Source organism: Dermacentor silvarum, chromosome 1 (assembly GCF_013339745.2).
Source record: "Dermacentor silvarum isolate Dsil-2018 chromosome 1, BIME_Dsil_1.4, whole genome shotgun sequence".
Lineage (NCBI taxonomy): Eukaryota > Metazoa > Arthropoda > Arachnida > Ixodida > Ixodidae > Dermacentor > Dermacentor silvarum.
Genome location: NC_051154.1, coordinates 291556671 through 291580893, shown reverse-complemented (window position 1 = coordinate 291580893; position 24223 = coordinate 291556671). Strand labels below are relative to the sequence as shown.

Below are 24223 nucleotides of genomic sequence, written 5' to 3'. Positions count from 1 at the left end.
TCAAAGGCACTTATCATTACCGATATATTAAACTCATCTAGTAGTGCGTACACGCATAGTCAACAGCAAGCGTAGGGCCGGTTTGTGCCCTTCACGATACTCCAAAGCCTGCACTTCCCACGAAGGCACCCATGCAATTTCAATTCAATTGGCGAGGATGGATACTGAAAGATAACTTAAGTTGCTTGCTTCCAAAACTGCCCAAGCCTTCTTGAGTTTCAATAAGGTAGAAAGTTGGGCCGGTTGGTGTAGAATAGTTCAGAATTTGTATGACCGGCATTTAGAAAGCACAAGGAAAAAGGCACACACATTGCGCTAGAGTACTGGTGTTCTCCGAGCATCTCCAAGCGTACCCTGGACCTTTTGCTACAGTTTCAGGTGCCAACTAGTGCCTTCCATGGCAATACAACGTTACCGACCGCCTACGGCTTGAAGCGGCATTTACGAAAGCTTATCTTTGCAATGTTGGGAATGTCCCATAGACTAATCTGGTACTTCTTGTAGATCCCAAGAAACCATTGAACAGCGGTCAATATGATATGCAGTGCACTTCTGTACAGACACACTAAACCGACTGGACTCCAGAACATTTTCTGAGACTAAAATTCTTGGACTGTGGCCACATCTGTCACTTGCGCCGAAAGCTATTTGTGCACTATACTGCAGTTTTTTGGAATGACGCCAACCTGAATCGCCGTGTTCAGTCTTCCTGTGCATCCTGCTGCATGCAAGCAGCGTTGAATCTGTGAGTAGCGTTGACTTTCTTACCCGTGGCTGCTGCCGCCGCTGCTGTCTTGCCGAATAGCTCTCACAAACATCACTCACATAACAAATAGGCTTACAGGTATACTTTGTAGCCAGATCTGTGCTATCCCTGCAGATGTGCCGGTTGCCACCTACATTCTCCGCTTTGGAATCGATGATGCAATGCGCAGACGCACAGGGCCGAATGGTCATGTTTAGAGAAATTTTCATCCACTACCGCCAGAGAGCATTTACGCTACCCCCGAGTACACAAAACACTGAAAAAATCGCAATCCACCACTTGGCGACTACTTCAGACGTGAACTTTCCAAAAGGCCTCTTGCCGAGTAAAGCAGGCTGGTCCTAAACGTAGTCCAGTCGAAAACTGGGCAGATACCAGAGATGGCATGATCAAAAGCAGGTCGATCCCAGGTGCAGTGTCTCGTTGATCATGTGGGTCGGCTAATGGGCGTTTCTACGCCTTGCTGATTTGCCGGACAGGCACGTTATCGCTATACCATAAAACATGTTGCAGAAGATGAACAGCTTTGTGGCATTTGATTAAATGCTCCACGAAAGCTTTACAACACAGATTCCACAATTTGCATTCGATCTGCATAATGTTTTTTTAACGGATGACGATATAACGTCAGTCAGTGCGATAATGTTAGTATTAAAGCCGGTACTATTGCTCCACGTCTAAATTTTGTATATTTTACTATAAATAGATTTCCGCATCATTTATTCAGTACTGGCGGACTCGTTTTGTTTCTTGCATAAGGAACTGTTTTAGGACAGCTTGAAAGTTGTTCTGTTAGAAATCGGTGACTCTACCAAGTTCACGGCTTTTAATTTGGACTTTTCAGTGATAAAACTAATACCGGTGTCACACGTACACTTCGGATCACGATCGGGCCCGATCCGGATCGGATTTCTTGATCGCGTACAACAATGGCCGCTGCTAAACGGTCCAATAATCCGGATCGAGTGATTATCATCTGCTGATAGTCGCAACTCTTAGAACTGCATAATGCCATGGCTACAAATTCACATTGTTATAAAACAGTTAAATTTGGATAATATTTTAATTTGGCAACTTACTATTGCTGATAAAAAGGTTTTTAAGTGTTTTTTGATTGACCTGCCTTCACTTTTTGTTCTTCGCACTTTCAGAATACTGCGCTAGAGGGCGCAGACGTCTGCGTGCGATCGCAATCAAGAGGCCTGATCGCGATTCTCGGATCGCGATCACCCTGATCTGGATCCCGCAAGATCGTGATCACAAATAAATGTGTAGCAACACCCGATCCAGATCAAGCTCAATCCGGATCGGCCCCGATCAGATCAGAAGTGTACGTGTGACACCAGAATACAGCTGACTACGCTAGCAAAAAGAAAATGGAGCAAAATTTGCATTAGCCAGTACTAACACGTTGCCATAGCCCACAAGGCGAAGCATGAAATTTTAAAGTGAAATTTAGTTGTCGCAAAAGACTAGTGACCCATAAAATTCCAACTTAGCTGCGTATCAAATGCCAAGTGAGAAATGCAGCAATGGGTGTATAGTAGCTGTATCACCTCGCAGTTGTCCATCATCTGTTTCCTTAATAAAGACTCATGGAGTGACTTACTGGTAGAATACGGGCACGAGAAGTGCTCCGGCCATAGTGAACTGCATCATGAGCGCGAACAACCAGGTGTGCTCCAGGCACTGCACAGCAGGCAAGGTTTGCTGGTTAAGACAGGTAATGTGGCAAAAGTAGAGCAAAAGATAAATATTTGCACGTTGGGCAGTCGCTACCATGCAGTTGGCAATATTGTCAGTTCCAGCTGTGAAATTCAATACATACTATGCTAAATGTAGAGGCGCCGCTCACTAATTCAATCAAGTAAACGAAGTGGCCGAGACGGTATGCAGTGACATCAGCTGCCAAAACACGTGCTTTCTTTTCTCTATTCTGCAAATCACCATGGCTGTGGAGATGCGCGAGTTCTTTCCGGCACGCTTTGTTTATTTATTTTGGTTTGAACTGGAATCCAACGCGATCTCTCTGTCAAATAAAGACAAACATGAATCGGTCGGGGCCACAACATCACTAGAAGCCTGGAGTGGTTTTTTGGGGGCAGAGGGAAACACCAAACACTTCCCAATTCTTGATAATTCTGCTGTAGTTTAAAGTCTTGACACCACTTCAGGGACACGAATTCAGAAATCTTTTAATTCGTAAGCGCTATTGGCCACTGGCCGACTGCCTTCCCCAATAAAATGTGCATGACAATTAGCAGGCATCTGTTCTTAAGAAATTTAAACGTAAGAAGCATAATAGCCAATCATAAAGCACAATAGCCCTGGTGCTCTTTGGCCAAATCTGGCCCTTGCGCCAATAAACACCAATAATCATCATCATAAGTATATTTGTGTGAATACTGGCCCTGCTAATTACGGGGTACATTACAACTAAAATCAATTGCTGCGTTACTTATTGGTCCTCTTGGTCTCTAATCTGTCCCTAACAAAAAATTTAAAAAAAGGTCGCTGAGCCAAGATGCATAATGAAGCGGCGGAAGAGCCACGCTAGTAATGGCAGGTGCGATGATCTTACTGCCCTACTTGGTTACTGCCCTACTTGGTTGTTGAAAAGTGAACTGTTCTGCAGATGATCAAGACCTGCTGCTTCCTGGGGAAGAAGTTGTTGATGTGCAACACGTTGAGCCACCAGCTGCTGCGGCACTGGCCCACCATACGTCCAGATTCGTACTCCCACGTCGGACCCTGGCCCAGTTGGGGAAACACCGGGGCCAGTAGCACTGTGGTTAACACCATCAGGGGCGCCAACCTGTGCATGTATGGAATGGCGGGATTGTGCATACGTTCATGTGGACCAGTATGCACGTCACCTTGCGTCTGTGGATACAAACAAACAAGCAAACAACCAAGCTAACAAGAAAGCAAACACCCAAGCAAACAAATATGCAAGCAAACAAAGAAACAAGCAAATAAGAAAACAACCAAACAACCAAGCAAGGATGCAGATAAGAAAAGAGAAACAGGGAAAGTTGAAAAAAAAACGTCACCTTAAATAACTCATTCTTGTTAGATGACATTACACGCCGTGCATGCAAATTGATGGCTGACAATCATTTTCTTTTTTTGGTGTGAGAGCAACTGTTTATTCCATATTTAACTCTATTTGATGGAGTTATTTTAGACCGTAACTGTTTGCGTTCAGCCTGCTTATGCCCAAGCAGTTTGAACGAGACTGCATTGGGAAATGCGGGAAAAGTCGAATTGGAGTTAAATAGGGAATAAACAGTTACAACCGCAAAAATAAGGTGGCAGCACCTAATTTCTTTTTAGAATGTAAATGAAGTAGGAAGATACTGAGTTAAGGGAACAGGGTGAGCCCTATCCCTCCGATGTATTTTAACCTATGTATGTAACCATTTGTCTCGGGATCTGCTAGGCTTAAAGGATTTATATTGGTATCATTGTATTCAACTATCTGTGTTCTCATTACTGAACTAGAATTATTGTTGTATATTGTTTAGTACTTCTTGCTTTTGTTTTAAGTGGACCCTCCCAATTTTCAAGCCAATATGGACAATAAAAAGCTTGTCAGATAAAATTGCCTGCATTAATTTTCATAATTATATTTCAGTAGACTCACCCTTGTGCTCTCTCAGTAGTGGGAAAAAAGAGTGCTTATAGCTTTTGTGGTTCCAGAGAAAAAGGGTCAAACGTCGGAAAAATTTATGTTTTCAGATAATTGGCCTTGAAGTGATACCGGCAGCGTCTACGGTTTTGGCTAAAAATGGAAAGCTAGGCAGCTTTTTGCTGTGCCAGACGAGCAATAACCATTCCGGTAAAGCTAGAGAGAGCCTGCGTTTTAGTTTGATATTTTTTTCAACAAAAGGGAGGTACAGATCACGTGTATGTGTTAAAGCGGGTGGGGCCGGACACCACCGAGGTTTTGGAAAACGCCATTTCTAGGGTAAATAAATCACGCACGCATAAATGACACAGCCAGCATTGTTCAGGAAAGACTGATGATTACAAATCACTAACAAATAAACAATTGTTTTTTTTGAGAAATTTTACCCTACCCTGTTCCCTTGACTCCCATCGACAATGGAGGAGACGACGCAATAGAGCTGCGAAAATTTCTTTGCACGTTTCCTTTCACTTCTAAAGGCAAATTAATCAGCTTTGACATAGCACACAATAGCGAATATACAATACATTGTCCAAGAGCACATATCAAGGTGCAGGAAACACACAAGAAGCGTACAGGAGAAAGAAACCAGCCTCAGAAAAGCGTGCAACGCTCTTAAGAGGGGAACGGTGGTAAAAAGAAACAATAACAAGAAAATAATTAACACAGAGAGTAAAGGATGTGCACAAAGAACCATATTCAGTTCTTTCACATCTCGCAGGAAATATCCAAGACTCCAAATTACAGTGGGATTATAACAGTAAAAATCAGCACAAGCAACAGCCAAACAAAAGAACAAGGCAGTTAAAGTTACCTACATATATAGATGTGATCCCCGTCGCAAAATATTTTGACTTTATGAATAATCTACAGAGGCTTTTGTGAAATGTGCAGACTTCACTGGGCTGGAAAAACTTTAATTAGGTCCTGCACAGGATAACAAAGATTTCTACAATCTCCATGCCATTTTATTTTAGGTGAACAGTTGTGCTGGTGTTTTTTTTTCGGTGCAGTGACCCTCAGTCACACTATGCGTCTTGCACATGAAACGCACACTGAGGCTTTACACTTGCTTGAACTTTCAATCAAACAAGTTGTGCTTGAACTTGCAGGGAAGGAGTTTCGATGCTCTTGACATGAGGACGATGAGGGCTAATGGGATTTTCAGCCGCAGGTTTTCCTTACCGCGAGAAACCATAAACTCTGCTTTACTCGCTAGACTGATGATTCTCAGTAAGTGGAAGGTGTTCAAGAAAGACAGGCTTTAACTTTCTTGGAGGTATCAATCTACAAGAAAACTTCGCAGTGATTAGCCTAAGGAGCTAAGCAGGCATTTCTCCTCTGCATTTAAAGCAGCAGGAGTCACTAGCACAGTGGAATTCAGGGGAATATATGGCTTGCAAATTCAGGGGAACAGTGATCATGTAACTTGAGACACCGCTGCACAATGTAATGCATTTATTTTTATTTTGTTATTTTCAGTACTGCCACACTCAGTTGATAGCATAGCAGGTGGGTATTACCAAGGGATAATATTGTTTTAAAGAAAAAAGAATCGACATTTAGAGAACATGCGCACTGTACACACACGTAAACACACACACATACACACACAAAAAAAAACGAAGCCCATCCCCCAGGTAAAGCAATAAATGTGTTCAAGCAGTTTTTTCACACAGAGAACATCAACATCATGATAAACTTTAACAGTGCATCAAGCGCATTGTGCATAACAGAGAAAACAAAAAAAGTTTTGTCAAGTAAAAAAAGGTCACAAAATTTCATCATGTTTTGGCATTACGCAGCACGAATCTCTCATATCTCTAAGCATCTGACTGTTGGTGTTTTGCAATGAGTGAGAAAACACCAAAAGCATCAAAAAGTTTTGTGTTGCAGTGCTGCCATTCAGCGCTGTAATGACGCACACTATTTTGCACGTACCGCTTAATAGCCACTATTTGACGCATGGGCAGTATGTGATTAACGGCCTTTTCGTAGATATATGTCCTGCCCTCAAATTCGCATAGCCATCAAAAATGCACAAAACATTGAACGTCTACACAAGCTTGTTTCATAATAGCGATCAGTAGCTGCATATTATTTTGGTGGTCGATACGGTGGCAAAAAAAAGCAATCCGTTTCTCCTTTGACTGCACTGTCACTTCCACAACGAGCTAGAAATTACAAAAAAAAGAAAAAAAAGCGAGTAATCTCCAGTGCATCGCTCATTGCATATGCAAATGTATAGCATGATACCCGACAAAGAAAGAAATATTTGCGCATACCTGATTACTCGATGAAGCAGGTACTTGAGCACATAGCGTTTGGCCCGCACAGCTTTCTCCTCTTGAAGTCGGCGGTTGCACACGTAGACCATCATGAGACCCCTGCGTGCGATAGTGAGTGCTTACGCGTTATGTTATGCGACCAGGCCAGGCAGCACATCAGTGCACCTGACTCGTGCGTGTGCAGCACTGGTTCGCCGGTGCTTACACCTGCACTTGAGGAACCTCTCCCCCTTGAGACGGAACTACGCAAGCCATGTGTTTTAATAGATTCTAACGTGTCATTATTATGATAAACTGTTCCACAAACTTGAAGTGTAACTTTGTGTGCCAAGCACGGTGCAAGCAATAAGTGCAAACTTAACATGATCCGGGATAATGCATGCATTCTATTCTGACATTCATTTTCGTGCTACTTCAGTGGTCCGAGTGCAACTATCAACGGGGTTCGTTTGTCGTGAACAGTGTACGTGAAATGTGAATCTTCTCTTTCAGTCAAATAATATAAAGCTTATCAAGGTTCGTATGAGTAGTACGCACTTGTAATAGTTGATTGTAATAAGGACAAACTAGAAGAATGAAAGGAAGGGTCCCGGGCATCGTACAGTGCGATAAAGGACACAAAGAAAAGTATGGATGACAGGTCTTCATATACAAAGAATATGCCAGTTCCCATGAAGCATTCAGTGTGCTCAGTTGGTCAACAAGTGTTCATTAGGGAGAAGCCGGTGCCAGTAAAGGTGCCAACCTCTCCTTTAGTTACGTAAATAAAAAAGGGCACACTAAAAGCAACAATAAATTCCTTTACACTGGTAATGTATTCTTTGAAAAGTGTCTTCATTCATTTGGAAGGTAAAATTCTTATTACCAGTGAAAATGAAGTCACATCAAGTCTTTTGAAGTGTTTTCTCCTATTTGGCAGTGATGGGACAGGATAAGTTACCAAAACCTCCTAGATTATGTTGCTGGCTCTTTGAAAATGCAGTTTTGTCCTTCAATAAACCCGAGTAGGCTTCTATTAAAATATGACGTCACAACAAGCTGATATGGATATTTGATGGTGGCGTCACAAAAGTTCATTCGTTGTCAGGTGCAGCTCAAGGTTGATTGGAGGTGATAATTGAGCAATTTGATATGCAAATGAACAATTTTCTGGCATGTAACAGGAATTGATGTGTTTCCAGAAGGGTAATCAAACATTCTAGACCGACATAAAATGCTTGTCTCCAATGTTCCATTAATACCTAGTGCTGCACCAACAGCCATTAACACAGGCGCTAAATTTTCAGCACGCTTTCACCAGTGAAAAGATCAAGCCGGCAAACAATGGTTGACATTGTGCCCAGGTCGACGGGCATGGAACTACTGGTAGCAGGTATGGCAGGTGAAAACATCCACTGCACGACTCTTATTTCAAGTGCATTTCTTACAGCAGGCAGATGATGGTGTCTCCGGCAGGAGTGAAGTTGACGATAAACTGTATGGTGATGTCCTTGATCTTGTCCTTCAGCATTGTCAAGTTCTCTGAAACAAAACCACGACACACGGAAGTGTACAAGCGTTTTACTTCACCATAGAAGCTGCACATTTTTATATTACGATTTTTTACATGCTGTTTGTCATCCTAGCAACTATTCTTGCTAGCCCTACTTATCTGCTGCTGTTCAATGTCGACAGAAGTAGCTTGGTGTCCCTCGAAATGGCGCGCTGCACAGGTGTGGAGTAAAGGTACATTTGTGTGGGCGATCCTAATAAATAAAGCATATGCTGCAGGACTAGGCTGCCTATGTGCTTTTTAGCTTCACACTGAAAGCAGGAATTATTGTAAGTTCTGTAACAAGTTTAACTATAGCTTTTACGCTTCTCGTCTTGTCGACCGCCGTCACTTTTAAAGTGTTCAGTATCCCTATTTTACGATTCCTTGTAGCATAAGGCACACACATAAAAAGAATTATAAGTACCTCGAAATTGAAAGACTATTGCTAAAGCTCTGAAGTCCAACTTGCGTCAGTTTGCGATTTGGGTGAGAACGATATTGCCGCAATGCTCGCAGCCTCATGACATTGCGCTGATAAAGTTCTACAATGGTGACTTGCCGGTTAAACGGCAACTGCGGCGTCTTTTTAACCACATTAGGATATTGTCATTTTCAAATGGCATGGACAGTCATACCATCAGTAAGGTGGTTTAGTTTGATTAGAAATTCATCAATAACTTTAAATAACCAGTAAATGAGGTACTGAAATTGAAACAGTTGTTTCATGTGACGTGTACGGTAAGTCGATGATGTCGGATCCTACACTACCGTATACATCGTTAAAAGAATTTCTTCAGTTTATGGTAAAAGTTTAAGGTAAAACGTTGCCGGACACTTTTCTGTAGATTCCGTAAAACGGACAGTCTGTAAAAAAAATTTCATAGAACGGAAAACGGTTAGTTGAGTAGAATGTAAAACGGTGAGTTCCGTAGTTGTAATCACGGAATTGTCTCTATTTTCCAAATTAAAAAAAACGGTCAGCTCCGTAGAACGGAAATTTTGTAAATTGAGCCCCGTACTTTCCTAATTGAAAACGGACAGACCGTGGTGAGGAAAGGTGTGCACATAAAACACACAAAAAGGAATACAGAAACACCTTTTTTTCCATTCTTCTTGAGTCCATGTTTTCTATGCTTGCACTTCTGTACCATGAATCCATACGAACTTGTTCAGCTTTATCTTGCTTCGTATCAACAGGTGCAAAATTTCTGTTTTGTAAATGATAATGCTGGTGTATATCTCCAGCCAATGAGAAAATTGTGTCATTGAATTAAGTTATACCAAGTTATACATTACAACACGGCTAACTCACATCAGGTATAGCTTGCAACGGGGCATAAATCAATGCACATAGGGGGACATACACCACACTGAACGTGATGTGATTGCACATTTCCTCCTTGTGTCATTTTCTTCTACACTGCTTCATCTTCGTGTCAGTGTTGCCATGTTGCACTTGAGTTCTGTACATGACGTGTACAAAGCATACATACAAATTTGTGCCCAAAAAGCAACAAGCCACCTGAATCTGAACGAAACTGCATGTTTATTGTGCTTTACTGAAAAAAAGAACTTGCATGAGAAGACACTAGAAATGAGCTGACTAGAGCAAGGATTGGTTGAGAATCGGAATGACTGGTTGCTTGGAGATGCCTCCTGCTTTGCCTGAAAAGGAAAAAAAAACACCAATCAATTAGGACTCTCTAATATTACCACCATCACCATTTTTACTCAGATACATCAACAATAAATGATTTCCAATTCACAAATGTAATTAGCAGTGCTCTGGTCAAAACAAATGGTTCATACTCAGCCTTGTTGGTATATGTTTCCAGTCTTATAACATGAAAAGCTTCAGATGAAACCTACCCAAGTCAATTGATGGCTCGCTTGGAACAGGCAAAGATGTCACGTGCACATTGACATTCAGAGATTACATTTTGTGCATGTAGGTAGAGCTACTCCAACCACATACTCCGGACCATAGCTTTAAACTTTCATTGCTCCAACAGACATTGCATATTCCACTTTTTCTCAAAACAATGAAGCACTCTTGAAACAAGCTCAAACCACTCGTGTTGTACAATCCTGATGCTAAACAAGCAAGCCAGAGGTACTGTCCAGATGACAAGGTGATAAATCAGTAACAATATGAAGAAAGAACGCCCCTTTCAGATTTGGTTTGTTGTGTCATGAAAGAAGTATCAATGTGCAATATACTTTTTATTTAAAGGGACAAAAAGAGAAACCGGAAGTTCAGCTTTAATTGTACATTATCCTATCGCGATCACATACATACCATTCTTACTCTGAACAGAGGTTTTATAAGCGAGAAAATGGCGAAAAACTGAAGGATAGGTGCTGATGCCCCTTCGAATTTCCCGCACTACACGTCCGTGACGTCAGAGATCAGAAACGCAGCCCGACCACGATTGGTCGAGAGCGATTTATCGCTGTTAAGAAAACGCAAAATGAAATATGAAGGAAATCAAGCCTCCCATTCCATATGAAAAGGGTTTATTATGAATAAACTGAGAAACGACTGCATGGGTATAGCTGCTGTTGCACGTGGGCCCAAGCACGAGAGCTTCGTCCTCTTCTTTTCATGCTTGTTCCAACAAACTGCCCCGCGCACAGAAGTTCACAAAAATTTTGATTCCAGTGGGTACAGGTGTTGAACGACTCATTCAACGGTAGATCCGCCCGGTAGTCTCAAGGTACAGGTTTTTGTCTTGCCATCCCTTCCTTTATGGAGCTCCTCTATTCGAACAATGCTCCATAGTTGCCGGGGCTGGTTGGACTCTTGTAGAAGGACGAAGTCACCTTTCTTAATTGTGTCGAACGGTGTTGTTGACTTGGAGCTTGACATTGTTTTTAACTCCAAGAGGTATTCTTTGGACCAACGTTCCCAGAAAGTTCGAGTTTTTTCTCGTTGTTCCCACATAGGTAATATATGGCGACCATCGGCTGTGATCTCGCCGTGTGTTAGGTCAGGAAGTGCAGATATTCGCTTTCCAATGAAAAAGTGAGCCGGGGAGAGGGGTTCCAGATCACGATAGTCGCTATAAACATAAGTGATTGGCCAGGAATCAATCACAGCTTCTACTTCAGTTAAAGTTGTTTGTAGCTGTTTCTCCATAAGATGTCCCTTGCCGATGCACTTCTTCAACGTCAGCTTGACCGACCTGATAAGTCTCTCGTAAAAACCGCCCCACCACGGTGCATGATCGGCAATAAATTTCCATTTGATGTGATGGTTCGCGATGAAGTTACAAACTTCTTCGTTTCTCAATGACTGCCACAATCTCGAAAGCTCTCTCTTGCTCTTCTTGAATGCTAAGGCGTTGTTGGAATATAAACAGAAGGAAGTCCCCGCCACGACACAAAGCATCGGAAAGCGTTGAGAAAGCTTGCGGCGGTCATGTCTTCCACTAGTTCGAGGTGAACAGCTCTAATCACGGCGCACGTGAACAGGCAAATATACACTTTGGCGTAGTCATTTGGATGTTTAACGTAGAGGGGACCGGCGAAATCTAGTACTGTTACTTGAAAGGGTTCCGAAGTGGTTACTCTTTCAGGTGGTAACGGTGCAGTCACTTCAGAGAAAGCTTTGACGTTGTAGTGTTGGCACACGATGCATCCTCTGATGACCTTCACTAGCTGCCGTCCTCGTAATATCCAAAATCTTTCCCTTATTTGTACAAGTGTATCCCGAACTCCTGCATGAAGAAGTTGCCAATGGTGCTGCATGACGAGGAGCTCACAGTAATAGTGGTCCTTTGGTAAGACGATTGGATGTTTTTCATCGTATGACTTCTTACTGTATTGTAGGCGTCCTGCGACTCGAAGAACTCCATTATCGAGGAAGCATGTCACGTCCCGCAGTATAGAATCCTTTATATTATGAGCTCCTTTGGAGACGCCGTCAATTTCAGGAGAAAAGGCTCAGCTTTGAACCTTCTCTATCCTGTATAGTTCGCCGGCTTGTACTTCTGCATTCAGGGCTCCCCGGGACACACTTTTCCGCTTCAACTTTGAGGTAAATCGCAGTATCCAAGCTGTAACACGGTGTAGTCGAGTAAGAGAGCTGTAGTTGTGAATGTCCATAATAGGTGGTTCGGTTTGCATGGCGACTTACAAGCATGGTACCAGATAAGTATGCTCCTCCTAGACACTCGGTGGAAGATCGGTTGAGTTCGGTCTACGGTGTGGTGGCCATTCATTCTCTTCACAAGTAAGCCAATGGGGTCCTGTCCACCAGGCTGAGTTTGTTGTCAATTCACGGGCCGAAACTCCTCTTGTCAAAAAATCAGCAGGATTTGCTTTCCAGGGCAGTGTCTCCACAATGTCATGTCCGTTTTACTCTGAATCTCCGTTACTCTATGGCGAATGAAGTCTTTCCATCTGTTAGGATCGCCGGTAAGCCAGTACAGTGGTATCATTGAGTCAGTCCAAAACTGCACTGGTGTAATGTCCTCGGATAGCTCTTGACGCACGTACTCGGTACATTCGTACTGAGACGAGACAGGCTCGTAGTTCGAGTCTGGCAAGGCTTGTCTCTTTCATTGGGGCCACCCTGGACTTGCACAAGACTATCGTTGAGCTTTTGTCGTTCGTACTGCCTGCTGTGAAAATGTAGCAAACGGCACCGTAGGCTGATTTAGTGGCGTCAGCGAAAAAATGGAGTGCCTAGTTGTCGCCAAGCCCATGTACGCCCTGTCGTTAGTACCGACGAATTTCAATGTCACAGAGCTGTGGAAGTTCATTGCACCAACTCTTCCATTCGTGTAGAGCGTCCAGTGGCAAAGGTTCTTCCCAGTCAATGCCTTTTCTCCAAAGGTTTTGATAACATATCTTCATCCTTATTGTAAAAGAAGTCAGCATACCGAGAGGGTCGTATAGGCGAGAGGTCGTTTGTAGCATGAACCGCTTGGTATCAGTTCTTTGTTGAACAAACTCTATAGCGTTTCCTGGACTAAACGACAGTACGTCGGCGTCAGGATGCCATACCAATCCCAGGACTTTCAGTACTCCCGTCAGTTGTCCGAGAGGTAACGCCGGAGGTGGCATCGATTGTGTGTCAAGAACACGTGGGTCGTTCGAAGCCCACTTGTGTAGCTTCATAGAGGCACTTACGAATACCTCAGTGGCTTCTGACCGCAGCTTGGATGCGTCTTCAACGGATTCCGCTCCTGTTAAAATGTCATCAACGTACAGTCGACGTCCGATTTCCCGGACGCCCGAAATTCCGGACATGCCTGATTTCCCGGACTCATCTGTGGCACCGTCAAGTTCCCCATAGTCAATGTATTAAAAAGTCCGAAATTCCGGACGGTTATAGCCTTCGCCATCCGATTTCCCGGACTTTTTACTGTTAACCGCCGACGCAAAGTCACCACCGATGCCGCCATTTTGGTTGTTTTCATATCCTTGAACCCACCATACTCGCATCGCAGGTGTGGCCAGCAGCACTGCCGCACCGCACCGCGGCTGCCGTAACCTCGAAACCGCACGTGTCAATCCGTTTCCAGCCATAGCTTAGCCAAGCCAAACCTCACTGTGTTCGTTCACGTGTTGTTTTGTCAGCTCTGCCAGCTCTGCGGTCGTGTCTGCGGTTGATCGTTTGCTGCTGCGCGCTATCTTCAGTGATCACGTTTCCCGACCTTCAGCATCCACCGAGTTCCTAGCTGTTTCGTGCTGCGCTTTTCGTCGAGCGGATTCGCCGTTTACAGCGATGGCACCGACTGCTCCTTCGTCTTCGTCCGCGCCTTCGAAGCGCACAAAGCCCCCTCGTAGGCTCACGATGGAGAAGAAAGCCGCCATCATTGAACAAGTCCAAAGCGGTCGGTCGCAGGCAGAGGTGGGGAGGGAGTTCGGAATTTCAAAGCAAACTGTTTCGGACTTCATCAAAAACAAGGCGAAGATCTTGGAAGTGGCTGCCAAATCAACCGCGGCTGGAAAGAAGAATGCAAGTCAGGGTGTTTACCCGCAGCTCGAGGAAGCGCTCCTCGTGTGACTCAGTGCCATGATCGCCAAGAAAATCCCGGTGTCAGGCGACATCCTGAAGCAGAAGGCGGAGGTTTTCGCGCTTGAGATGAACGTGAAGGACTTCAAGTGCAGCGATGGATGGCTTCGCAATTTCAAGAGCCGCAATACTTGAAGTTCAAGAAGATGTGCGGAGAAAGCGGCGCCGTCGACGATTCCGTTGTTGCCGAATATCGCGATGGAAAGCTGTAGTCGTTGCTTCAGCAGTTTCCACCTAATGATATTTTCAACTGCGACGAAACTGGACTGTTTTACAAGCTGCAGCCAGAGAAAACGCTTGCATTTGCTAGTGACCCCTGCCACGGCAGCAAGCACAGCAAGGAGCGGCTCACTGTCCTCGTTGGCAGCAACATGTCAGGCAGCGAGAAGCTTCCGTTACTAGTAATAGGCAAGTCGAAGCATCCAAGATGTTTCAAGGGGGCAGTAACTCTGCCTGTTCTCTATGAAGCTAACAAGAAGGCGTGGGTAACGCAGCAGCTATTCGAAGCGTACGTGCGCAAGCTGGACAGAAGGTTCGAGCAGCAAAATCGAAGAGTGCTGCTGTTTGTGGATAACTGCGCTGCGTATGGCCACATCAAGCACCTAAAGGCTGTACAGATTGAATTTCTGCCGCCTAACACCACAGCAATCCTGCAGCCGATGGACCAAGGCGCGATTCGTAACTTGAAGCATCATTACAAATCACGCGTGCTCAGCCGCATGGTGCTCTGCTCCGACAGCGGGAAAAGCTACGCTGTTGACCTCAGGTCTGCTGTCGGCATGCTAGCGGAATCGTGGAAGGCGGTTGCGCAAGAGACTCTGCAGAACTGTTTTCGCCACGCGGGCTTCACACTCGACGCCGAGATGGCCGTCTCGCCCCAAGTGGGCAGCGTGTGTGACGAACTGCCATCCGCGGACGTTGCCTTCGACGATCTGCGCGCTACCGGCGTGTCGATTCCAGCCGGGATAACCTTTGAAGGCTTCGCCAACGCTGACAAAGACCTCGAGCTATGTGCGGAGTTGACCGATGACGAAATCATTCGTCAAGTTACGGAGGATTCCGACGACTCCGACATCGAGAACGAAGAGCCAGCTCCTACACAGCCAACGAGCTCGGAGTTGATGCGAGCACTGATGACACTGTCATCGGTGTACAACGGTAACATGACGTTGACTGAAATTGAGGCAGACATGATCGCGGGCAAGCGGACCGTGCAAAAGAAAATAAGCGACTTCTTTGCGCCCAAGTGCTGACCTACGAGATAGCGCCGGCCACGTCGTATTTTTTTTATAAACGGCTCTTTTCAGAGCCACCTAAACGATGCATTGGCTGAATAGAAATGGGAATCTTGTACTCCGGCCGTGACCCTCTCCATCAGCGAAAAATACCTACCAAAAAGGTGCGTTTTCACGTGCATTCGTTTTTCTGGGCTGCCCGATTTTCCGGACGTTTTCGCGGTCCCTTGAGGATCCGGGAAATCGGACGTCGACTGTATATGGAACCCCACAGCCTTTTTGTAGTTTCGGGGTAAGCAGACGGTGCTTGATCCAGATGATCACGGATGGTCGCCGCCAAAAGAAAGGGACTACAGGTCGTGCCGAATGGTACTCTGGTCATATGGCAGATGCCAACGTCAGACACCGGTTAATCTGGCTTGGGTGCTTTCCCCAACCACAGGTAGTGCAAAGCGTCTCGGTCTGTGCTGGTGATGCTTATTTGCAGAAACGCTTTTTCGATGTCTGCTACTAAAGCAATGCGATGCTTGCTAAAGCGAAGTAGCAGTCCTATGAGATTGGCATTTAGGTTTGGTCCGGAGTACAGGCTGTCGTTGAGTGAGAGCTCTCCTTTTTCATGTGAAGAAACATAGAAGACCACCGTTACTCTTGTAGTATGGTCCTCGCGGATTACTGCATGGTGTGGCATATAATACAATGGGTTTTCTGTATTATCGTCAGTGACCTTCTCGGCTACACCATTGTTAGTGTATTTACGTATGGCAGTATTATATTCTTGCAGAAGCTGAGGGCATCGGTGTAGCTTTCGAAGAAGCTGATTTAAACGCATCTGTGCATTTTTTAAATTGTTGTGGTTGAGAATTGTCAGTTTCCATGGAAGTGAAACTACGTAGCAACGATTCTCCATCTTGGTTGTGCTTTTGAAGAAGTCCAAAACTTGGTCGGCATCCTGTGTCTTGTTAAGTCCCTCGGGTTTAATCGCCATAATTTCTAGGTCCCAGTAATTATCTGTGGCGATCTTAAATTCTTCCACTGCCGCTTTCAGTACTATTGTCTCGTTGCAGTGTGTCACGGTAGTACAAGAGGCTACTGGTCCATGCAGAGTCCAGCCTAAGGATGTCTCGACAGCTTTAAGTCCGTTCTCCAAATTCCGTACGCTGCCTGTGACAAATGACCAGTAATAGTCACTGCCGATTAAAACATATCAACAGCTTTTGGGCTTTCAGCTTGATCGTTATCAGTGAAGTAATAACCTTGGTGCTCGAGCTTCTCAGTAAATTCTCCACTCGGTCGCGGAATGGATTGGTCGCAGATCTTGGTCGTGACGAGCGCTTCGATCAACAGTGTCTTGCAACTATGCACTGAACTCAGAGTGATAGACACTCGTCGGAAAGTCTTCTCGTCATGATGCCCTCCAAAATGTCCTACTGTAAGACACTCGCGATCGAGAACTTTATAATTAAGTTTCTCGGCCAATTGCTCGGTCACAAAAGTGCGCTGGCTGCCTCCATCCAATAAAACGCGAACCAGCATTTTACTATCCTGGCCGGCTGCCCAAGCAACAGCTGTTTGGAGGTATATGAGCTGTTTGGACGTGCCAGTTCCAGTCATCTCCAGTTGTACCTGTTTAGGGAATGTCTGGGGTCTGGCGGTTGATTTCATCAACCTTGGGTCACACATTGTTTCCGCATGACGCCGATTGCACTTTCCACATTTTACCTTTCTTATGAAATTTTAGCTACGTTATGCTCCAGGGTACAACGGAAGCAGCGACGTGCACCTAGAAGGCGTTTTTTCTTTTCCTCGAGAGGAATTGCCGAGTCGCACTGCTCTGTACAATGGGTCGTTGATTCACAGAAAAAGCAGTCCTTTTTTGACGAATGGGTTTAGTGGATGAGGTCAAAGACTCTGTGGTTGAGCGTTGATAGCACAGCTGTTTCGTTAAGGATAAAGGTCGCGATGTGGATGTCACGGTAGTGCGAAATTGTTTATATTTGCTCTTCAATGCGTCCTCTTGTACAGAAACATGCAGGACTGTTCGTTCGCGAGACTCTATTTCTGTTTGAATAAAAAGCAGCAAAGACTTAATGCTCGCCTTCTGTTGCTGGGTATGCTGTGCTTGTTCGCCAGTGCTTCCAGCTCCTCCCCTTTCCTCGGAACTCTGGCGTGCGATGGTCTTGTTGAAATAGAGGACAATATCGTGAGGAAGCGATTTCAGGAGAATGGGGTAGAGCATTGAAGAATAATTATCTTCCGATATCCCGAGAGTCTTGAGGGCACGTGTCTGGGACTGCACAGTGTCGTAGAGGCTTTGAAGGCCACGAAGGTCATTGGGGGATCGAACGGGTTGCAAGTCCATGAGTCGCTGCATGTGGTCCTGAATAATCAAGTCGTCCTTAGCAAAGCGCCGCTTTAGAATGTCCAGGGCATCACTGTAGCAGCTCGCAGTTGCTGGAAGTCCCGCGATCGCCAATGCCGCATCGTCAATCAAGACTGAGCATAGATAGGTGAACTTGTCGACGTCGGTGAGGCCACCGTTGTTGTGGATCACTTGGTTGAACTGTTCCCAAAAAGGCGGCCACATTGATGATCGACCACTGAACTTTATAAGTTCGATCTTCGGAAGATGAACACCGGGTTGCAGCGTGCGTTGAACGGGTTCGTTTGACGTCGACGTTTCCGTACGATTGAGTGATTCATGAATCTGACGTATACGGTATTTGAACTTCACGGACATCGCTGTGGCTCAATCATTATAGTCGACAACCCGATCAAACTCTGCTTCAGCTTCCGTGTTAGAGAGCAGTGGTACGATGTCGGAGTCAGTTGCCCTCAAGTCGGTGTGAAGATGATTGAGGCATTCGCTAAGGATGCAAAGCTGCTCTTCCGTAACACTGTCTTGGCTAAGCGTAGATTCGACGTTAATAAGCCGCGTTAGCTGCGATCTCTCGGCTTTGCGCTTGAGCGCTTCCATGGTTGGACTCCGCGATGAGCAGCCAAAGGTCGGTACGATGCAGGAAGGCGATTACCTTGGTACCATCGATGTGGTTCGCTGTTCCGATGAGTTTCGGCACCACTTGAAGGAAATCAAGCCTCCCGTTTCATATGAAAAGGGTTTATTATGAATAAACCGAGAAACGACTCCGTGGGTATAGCTACTGTTGCGTGTGGGCCCAAGCGCAAGAGCTTCGTCCTCTTCTTTTCGTGCTTGTTCCAACAAAGTACACCTTAAATGTACATAAACAGAATTTGCCAACTTTATCAAACAGCATTTGCCAAATGAGGACGTACAAGTTTAGTGTAAAATTAAATAATAAGAAGAAATCGCGTGGCGCTACATGCGGTCGTGATAGTTTCGTAGCTTCGTTTTTGCTCCATGCATCATCGCGCGGGCCTGTTCCGCTCTACAGTGTTGCAGTGTTTGGTTGCGTTTGCATTGCTCGAAAAACGTTGACTTCGCAGGAAACAGCCAAAAAATACCTCGTGTGTGTAGTGTTGAGGGCTGTATAAACGGCGCAAGGTGCTTGCTCGGGCAGCGTTGACCTGACTGTGTCCTTTCATGTGGTGCCATGCAATGAGCCCCGGCGTTCGCAATGGCTCAGTGCTCTGCTGATGATAAAATGGCAAAAGAGCCAGAGAAACTGATAGTGTGCTCTCTGCATTTCTTGCCCTCGGGTTATGTATATAATCCTGCGCTCGGAAAGTATCTTGGCGTGCCCCAGAGGCCAGTCCTTTCTCGAGCAGCTGTCCCATCAATGTCGCCTTCATCAAATCCCCTACTGATGCCCCTGCAGCAGCAAACTGGTGGCTCGGTGAGTGCTGAATGTCATTAAAAAAGACACGAAAAAACCACACCGAGTACGCGTGCAACTTTCTACGCTTGTTCTGTCGGGAACATCGTCAACTGGTGGACCAGCCGTCTCGCCTTCCGTCAACGAAAGTAAGGCTTCGCTTTCCGTCGGCACGGCCGGCTGCTCACCGCCATCGTACCCTGAAACACCTACCGTGCGAGCATTGAGGATCATTTCGTGCTCCGTTTCACTGAAGTCGCTCAAATGCAGTCCTGCTTCCCTGGCAAGCTCTTCGTTGCAAGGTTCAGCATCAGCAACGGTATCCATCGCGGCCACTGAACACCTAAGCAAAAGTCGCAGCGAATGCAAACGCAGCGGCCATGCAGCCTATAATGTAGCGAGCGCCTCAGCCCTTTACGCAAGCGGCGACGCATCATGGCACACTCTGATTCGCTGAGAGCAATGAAATTTGTGACGACACTGCTTCAGTGCCGAATCTGGGGTGAGAGAAATTGAGATATTTGGTTTTTGTTTACGAATTCCTCCACTAATAACTCATATTTTTGTACCCAACGAAAACTATGCATTCCTGAAGGTCCCTCTTTTATTCCAGCTGAACTTTCTGTTTCTCTTCAGTGTCCCTTTGGGCAATGAAATTGAAAGTTATGGTCATCAGTGCGTCAACATATCATCTCCATCTTCCTAAAAAGTTATAATTATGTGCTGTGTTCACCCAAAAATTTGCTATTTTGTCAGTCCATGCTTTTCGAAGCAACCTGTAGCATTTTCGTGACATAAAGGAAAGGAACCTGCAACAAGTACACATGGACCCCATCTGTGGCAGCTGCAGGCAGTACCGTTTATTCTATCCCATTCCTTGAGTTGCAATCCCACAACCGAACAAATAATGCAACATGTTGTTCCAGACAGTTACTTTCGTGATGTGCTTCATTTGGGAATTTTTTAAGAATCCCGCCTCTCAATAAATTTTATATAGAGCTCAAACGAAAGCAATGCCCAAACATGAGCCCTTCTCATGTATTTTGAGAGTCAACGAGGGCAGAGCTATTTTCCCCAAATGTCTACGACTTTCATGGAAACAGGATGGCCAATTTCTGTGCTGTTAATAGATGCAGAGAAAAACACTGAACTTCGGTCAATAAGTGCAACGTTATGTTTTCAAAGTTTTACTTCTTCATATCGTAGCAGGGATACTCGGTGGTAATTAGAATTCATGGTATTGGCCAGCAGTTTGTGCCAAAATATTCTTAGAGCCATAGTCACAGCACTTTTTCTTTGGAATTAACGAAAATGCGCATTCGGAAGAATCCAGTGAAAATGCTTACAATTGAACAGGTGCTTCTATATTTTATTTTCAAAGACAATTCTTTTCTCGCGAAACTAGCATTGATTTCGATGAGGGTAGCTACAGGGGCTTGTTTGTATGGCATCTTTTATTTTGTTGTAGCGAAAGGCTGAGCAACAGGTACAACAGAAAGGCGCATTTGACAAGCACACAGTGCTAACTTTCAACAACAGATCTATTTCCAGTTCTCGTCAGTATATATACCCTCAAAATGTCATACAACGCGTGTAAAGGCTCGGTAAACATGAAATAAAGAGAACCTGGAACCACACGCATGCAGTTCTTTAGCCACACGGATCGACACACGTGTACACATTTAACGCGAACAAAGATAATCAAGCTCTTTCGAGGATAATGAAATTGAAGGCTTAATGACGCATGCGCCACCAAATGTTGAAATGTTTCTAGCGTCTATTGCACGTCATCTCGAACCTGCTTCTACTCATAACTGTTTTTTTAATCTAGGTTTTCACTTGCATCTTTGGCAATGAAGGGTAAGAAAACCGTCAGCAGCCAGGGTACTTACTTTGTTATTGTGTTCTCATAGCCTGTCATTTATACATCTACCAGTTAGACCAATGTAGGATCGTCCACACTCGAGAGGAATGCGGTATATAACACGCAATATAATCAATGAATTTGTTTTTATGTTCCTTCTCGCATGCAGTATCCGCAATTCTTTCTGGCCTTGTCTTCCTACACAGGCTCACCAATTTATTAGGATCCGAAAAAATAATGTTGATGTCACACCTTCCAGCAATTTTCTTTAATCTGTGGGAGAAACTATGTATGTAGGGGATGACAGCAACCTTTCTTTTCTTTATGTCGGTGCTTGTACCATCCACTTGCTCGGAACCTTAAAGAAGATTAAAGAAGATTGCTGGAAGGAGTAACATCAATGTTGTTTTTTCGGCGCCTAATAAATTCATGAGCCTGTGTAGGAAGACAAGGCCAGAAAGAATTGCGGATACTGCATGCGAGAAGGATCATAAAAACAAATTCATCGATTATATTGCGTGTTGTATACTGCATTCCTCTCGAGTGTGGAAGATCCTACATTGTTCAAACTGGTATATGTATAAATGACAGGCTACGAGAACACAATAACAAAGTAAATACCCTGGCTGCTGATGGTTTTCTTGCCCTTCATTGCCAAAGATGCAAGTGCAAACCTAGATTAAAAAAACAGTTATCATGAGTAGAAGCAGGTGCGAGATGACGTGCTTAACAAAAGATGCTAGAAACATATCAACACTTGGTGACGCATACGTCAGTAAGCCTTCAATGTCATTATCCTGAAAATAGCTTGATTATCTTTGTTCGCGTTAAACGTGTACACGTGTGTCACTCTGCGTGGCTAAAAAACTCCATGCGTGTGGTTCAGGGTTCTCTCTAGTTCATGTTTACCAAGCCTTTACACGTGTTGTATGACGTTTTGAGGGTATATATAGTGACGAGAACTGGAAACGATTCTGTTGTTGAACGTTAACACTCCGTGTGCATCAAATGTGCCTTTCTGTTGTCCCTGTCATTCAGCTTGCGCTACAACCAAATAGAAGATACCACTGATTTCATTGTCGTCAGGCTCGAGCACCAAATAAAATTTGTTCATTAAAATTAAATGTGGTCACCAGGCATGTCTAGTTGAATTTATCTGAACGTGCCCTATTGTCGGTGGTGCAGATGTTGCCAGTTTAAATGCCTGCAAGAAGGCACTATTTATATTTTCTAGGGTAAGGCAACAGAGTATGTTACCTAAGGCTAGTCACATGAGTCCTGGATCTGTAGAAAAAAATTGAGAATAATAATTGGCCGGAACACTTATGTAACAAACTGCTGAGTCAAGAACAACAGCTTATTATTCTCGAAATGTACCATCATTGCGTTTTGCTTACACTAACCTAAGAGGCTGAAACCTGGAACGATAATAATCAACCTTGAGAATGACAAAAATTTATAGGCATGACACTTAAATCGAAGACGGCAAAGAACTAGGCACCATGATCAAATGAGGAAATCTGCAGGCATAGGATGGCGCCAGTTAACGCAAGCTAGACATAATCGTAGATTGCTGGGAAGGCCTTCATCCCACAGTGGACACAATGTGTGTGAAAGAGCATTGATGCTTTGTCTTCTCTTCCTGTTCTACATAATGTCTTCATACTGATCAGCTCAAGCTGCATTGTAAAGAGAACTAAATTGATATATTTCTTGAAGTCCTTGCGTTATGTCCTATTCATTCATGTTTTCTTTAGCACCTACAATGAGTGACATGAATTTTGCCATGAGCGGCCTGATGAACAGTAGCCTCTTGACCAAACATTGGCTCTAGAGACGGCTGTCATTTGACACCTGTTGATCTGTTCTTAGAAGCGAGAATTTTGCAACCTTTCAATGAACTATGCACTATGATGATGAACTTGGTTCGGAAAACTTCAAAAGTGTACCTGACCTTTGACTCACTTTTGCATGTAAGTAAAAATTATTAGCTTGTCGCTGTGAACAGTTGTCTCCGACTGCTGTACACTTGTGAAATAGGGTAAAGAGTATTTGAAGGTTAGTGCATTAAGGCAGGAGAGCAGCACTTGCTGGATGCTCATCATTTAATTTGCAGAAAAATGCAGCAGTGTGCATCAATGGTATCACTAATCACCTTGAAAATCTTGTTAGTTATTCATTTGCGAACACCTGTTATCAAACAGCCAGCTGACTAAAGGTCTGAACACATTATACACAATTATAGCATATACTACTATACAAAAGAAAACCTGTAATAGAACCTACCAAATACAGTATTAGTGTAGTGGCAGATCAAATGGCTCCTCAGCAATGCTTGTGTCCTTCCTGGGTGAAGGAAAGAAATGTTAAGCTTACACTGACAGCCCCAAACCACACAAACGTAACAGCCACAGAACATGGGGAGTTGTAACTAGATACAGTCAACCTGCTTAACCATCTCATAGACATTCAATGATGGAACGTACTTTCATGGAGCCTCTAATCTATGAAATTCATGCTGTAATACAAACATGCTAGTAGACAGAATCAAAATTGCATGTATGAAAATTCTCAGGAAAACTATATTTCCTAGCTACCACAGTTCATTCCTTGTGAAGTGCAACAATTAAGTGACTGTCTAAGCTACAATCAGAAGGTGAGAAATTCGGGATCCTTTCTGCTAAATAACTAACCATACCTCTACCTGTACTCAGCAATACAAAGGTGAATCGCAAGCACTATACTGATAAAGAACTGCTGCCAAGTGAGTGCAATAAATGATTTCGAATTTATCTTCATATAAGACTAGGCACGTTTTCTTTATATTACACAAAAGACTAGTCAGAAAAATATTGCATTTAATCAACATTATGATTTGCAAAACAGTAGATGTAAGAGGTTAAGGTGGGAGACCCTCAGGTGGTATGTTGTGATGTTTCGAGAAATTGTTTCAAGGAGCATCTCTCCTTAACCCTTTCACATGCCAATTAGTTGTGTTGATTGAAAACTTAGTTTCACAGCATTTCTTA

General features: G+C 44.2%; 1 protein-coding gene across 1 annotated transcript in view; it reads right to left on the bottom strand.

Annotated features, from left to right (window-relative positions):
* LOC119437216 (O-acyltransferase like protein) overlaps positions 1–24223 on the bottom strand; it is a 98190-nt gene that overhangs the window by 13904 nt on the left and 60063 nt on the right. Inside the window, exons 6-9 of the mRNA XM_037704264.2 lie at positions 8173–8266; positions 6743–6844; positions 3413–3581; positions 2376–2455 (exon numbers count right to left, since the gene is read on the bottom strand). Of these exons, the coding sequence (XP_037560192.2) occupies positions 2376–2455; positions 3413–3581; positions 6743–6844; positions 8173–8266 (445 nt within the window). The remainder of the gene's footprint in view (positions 1–2375; positions 2456–3412; positions 3582–6742; positions 6845–8172; positions 8267–24223) is intronic.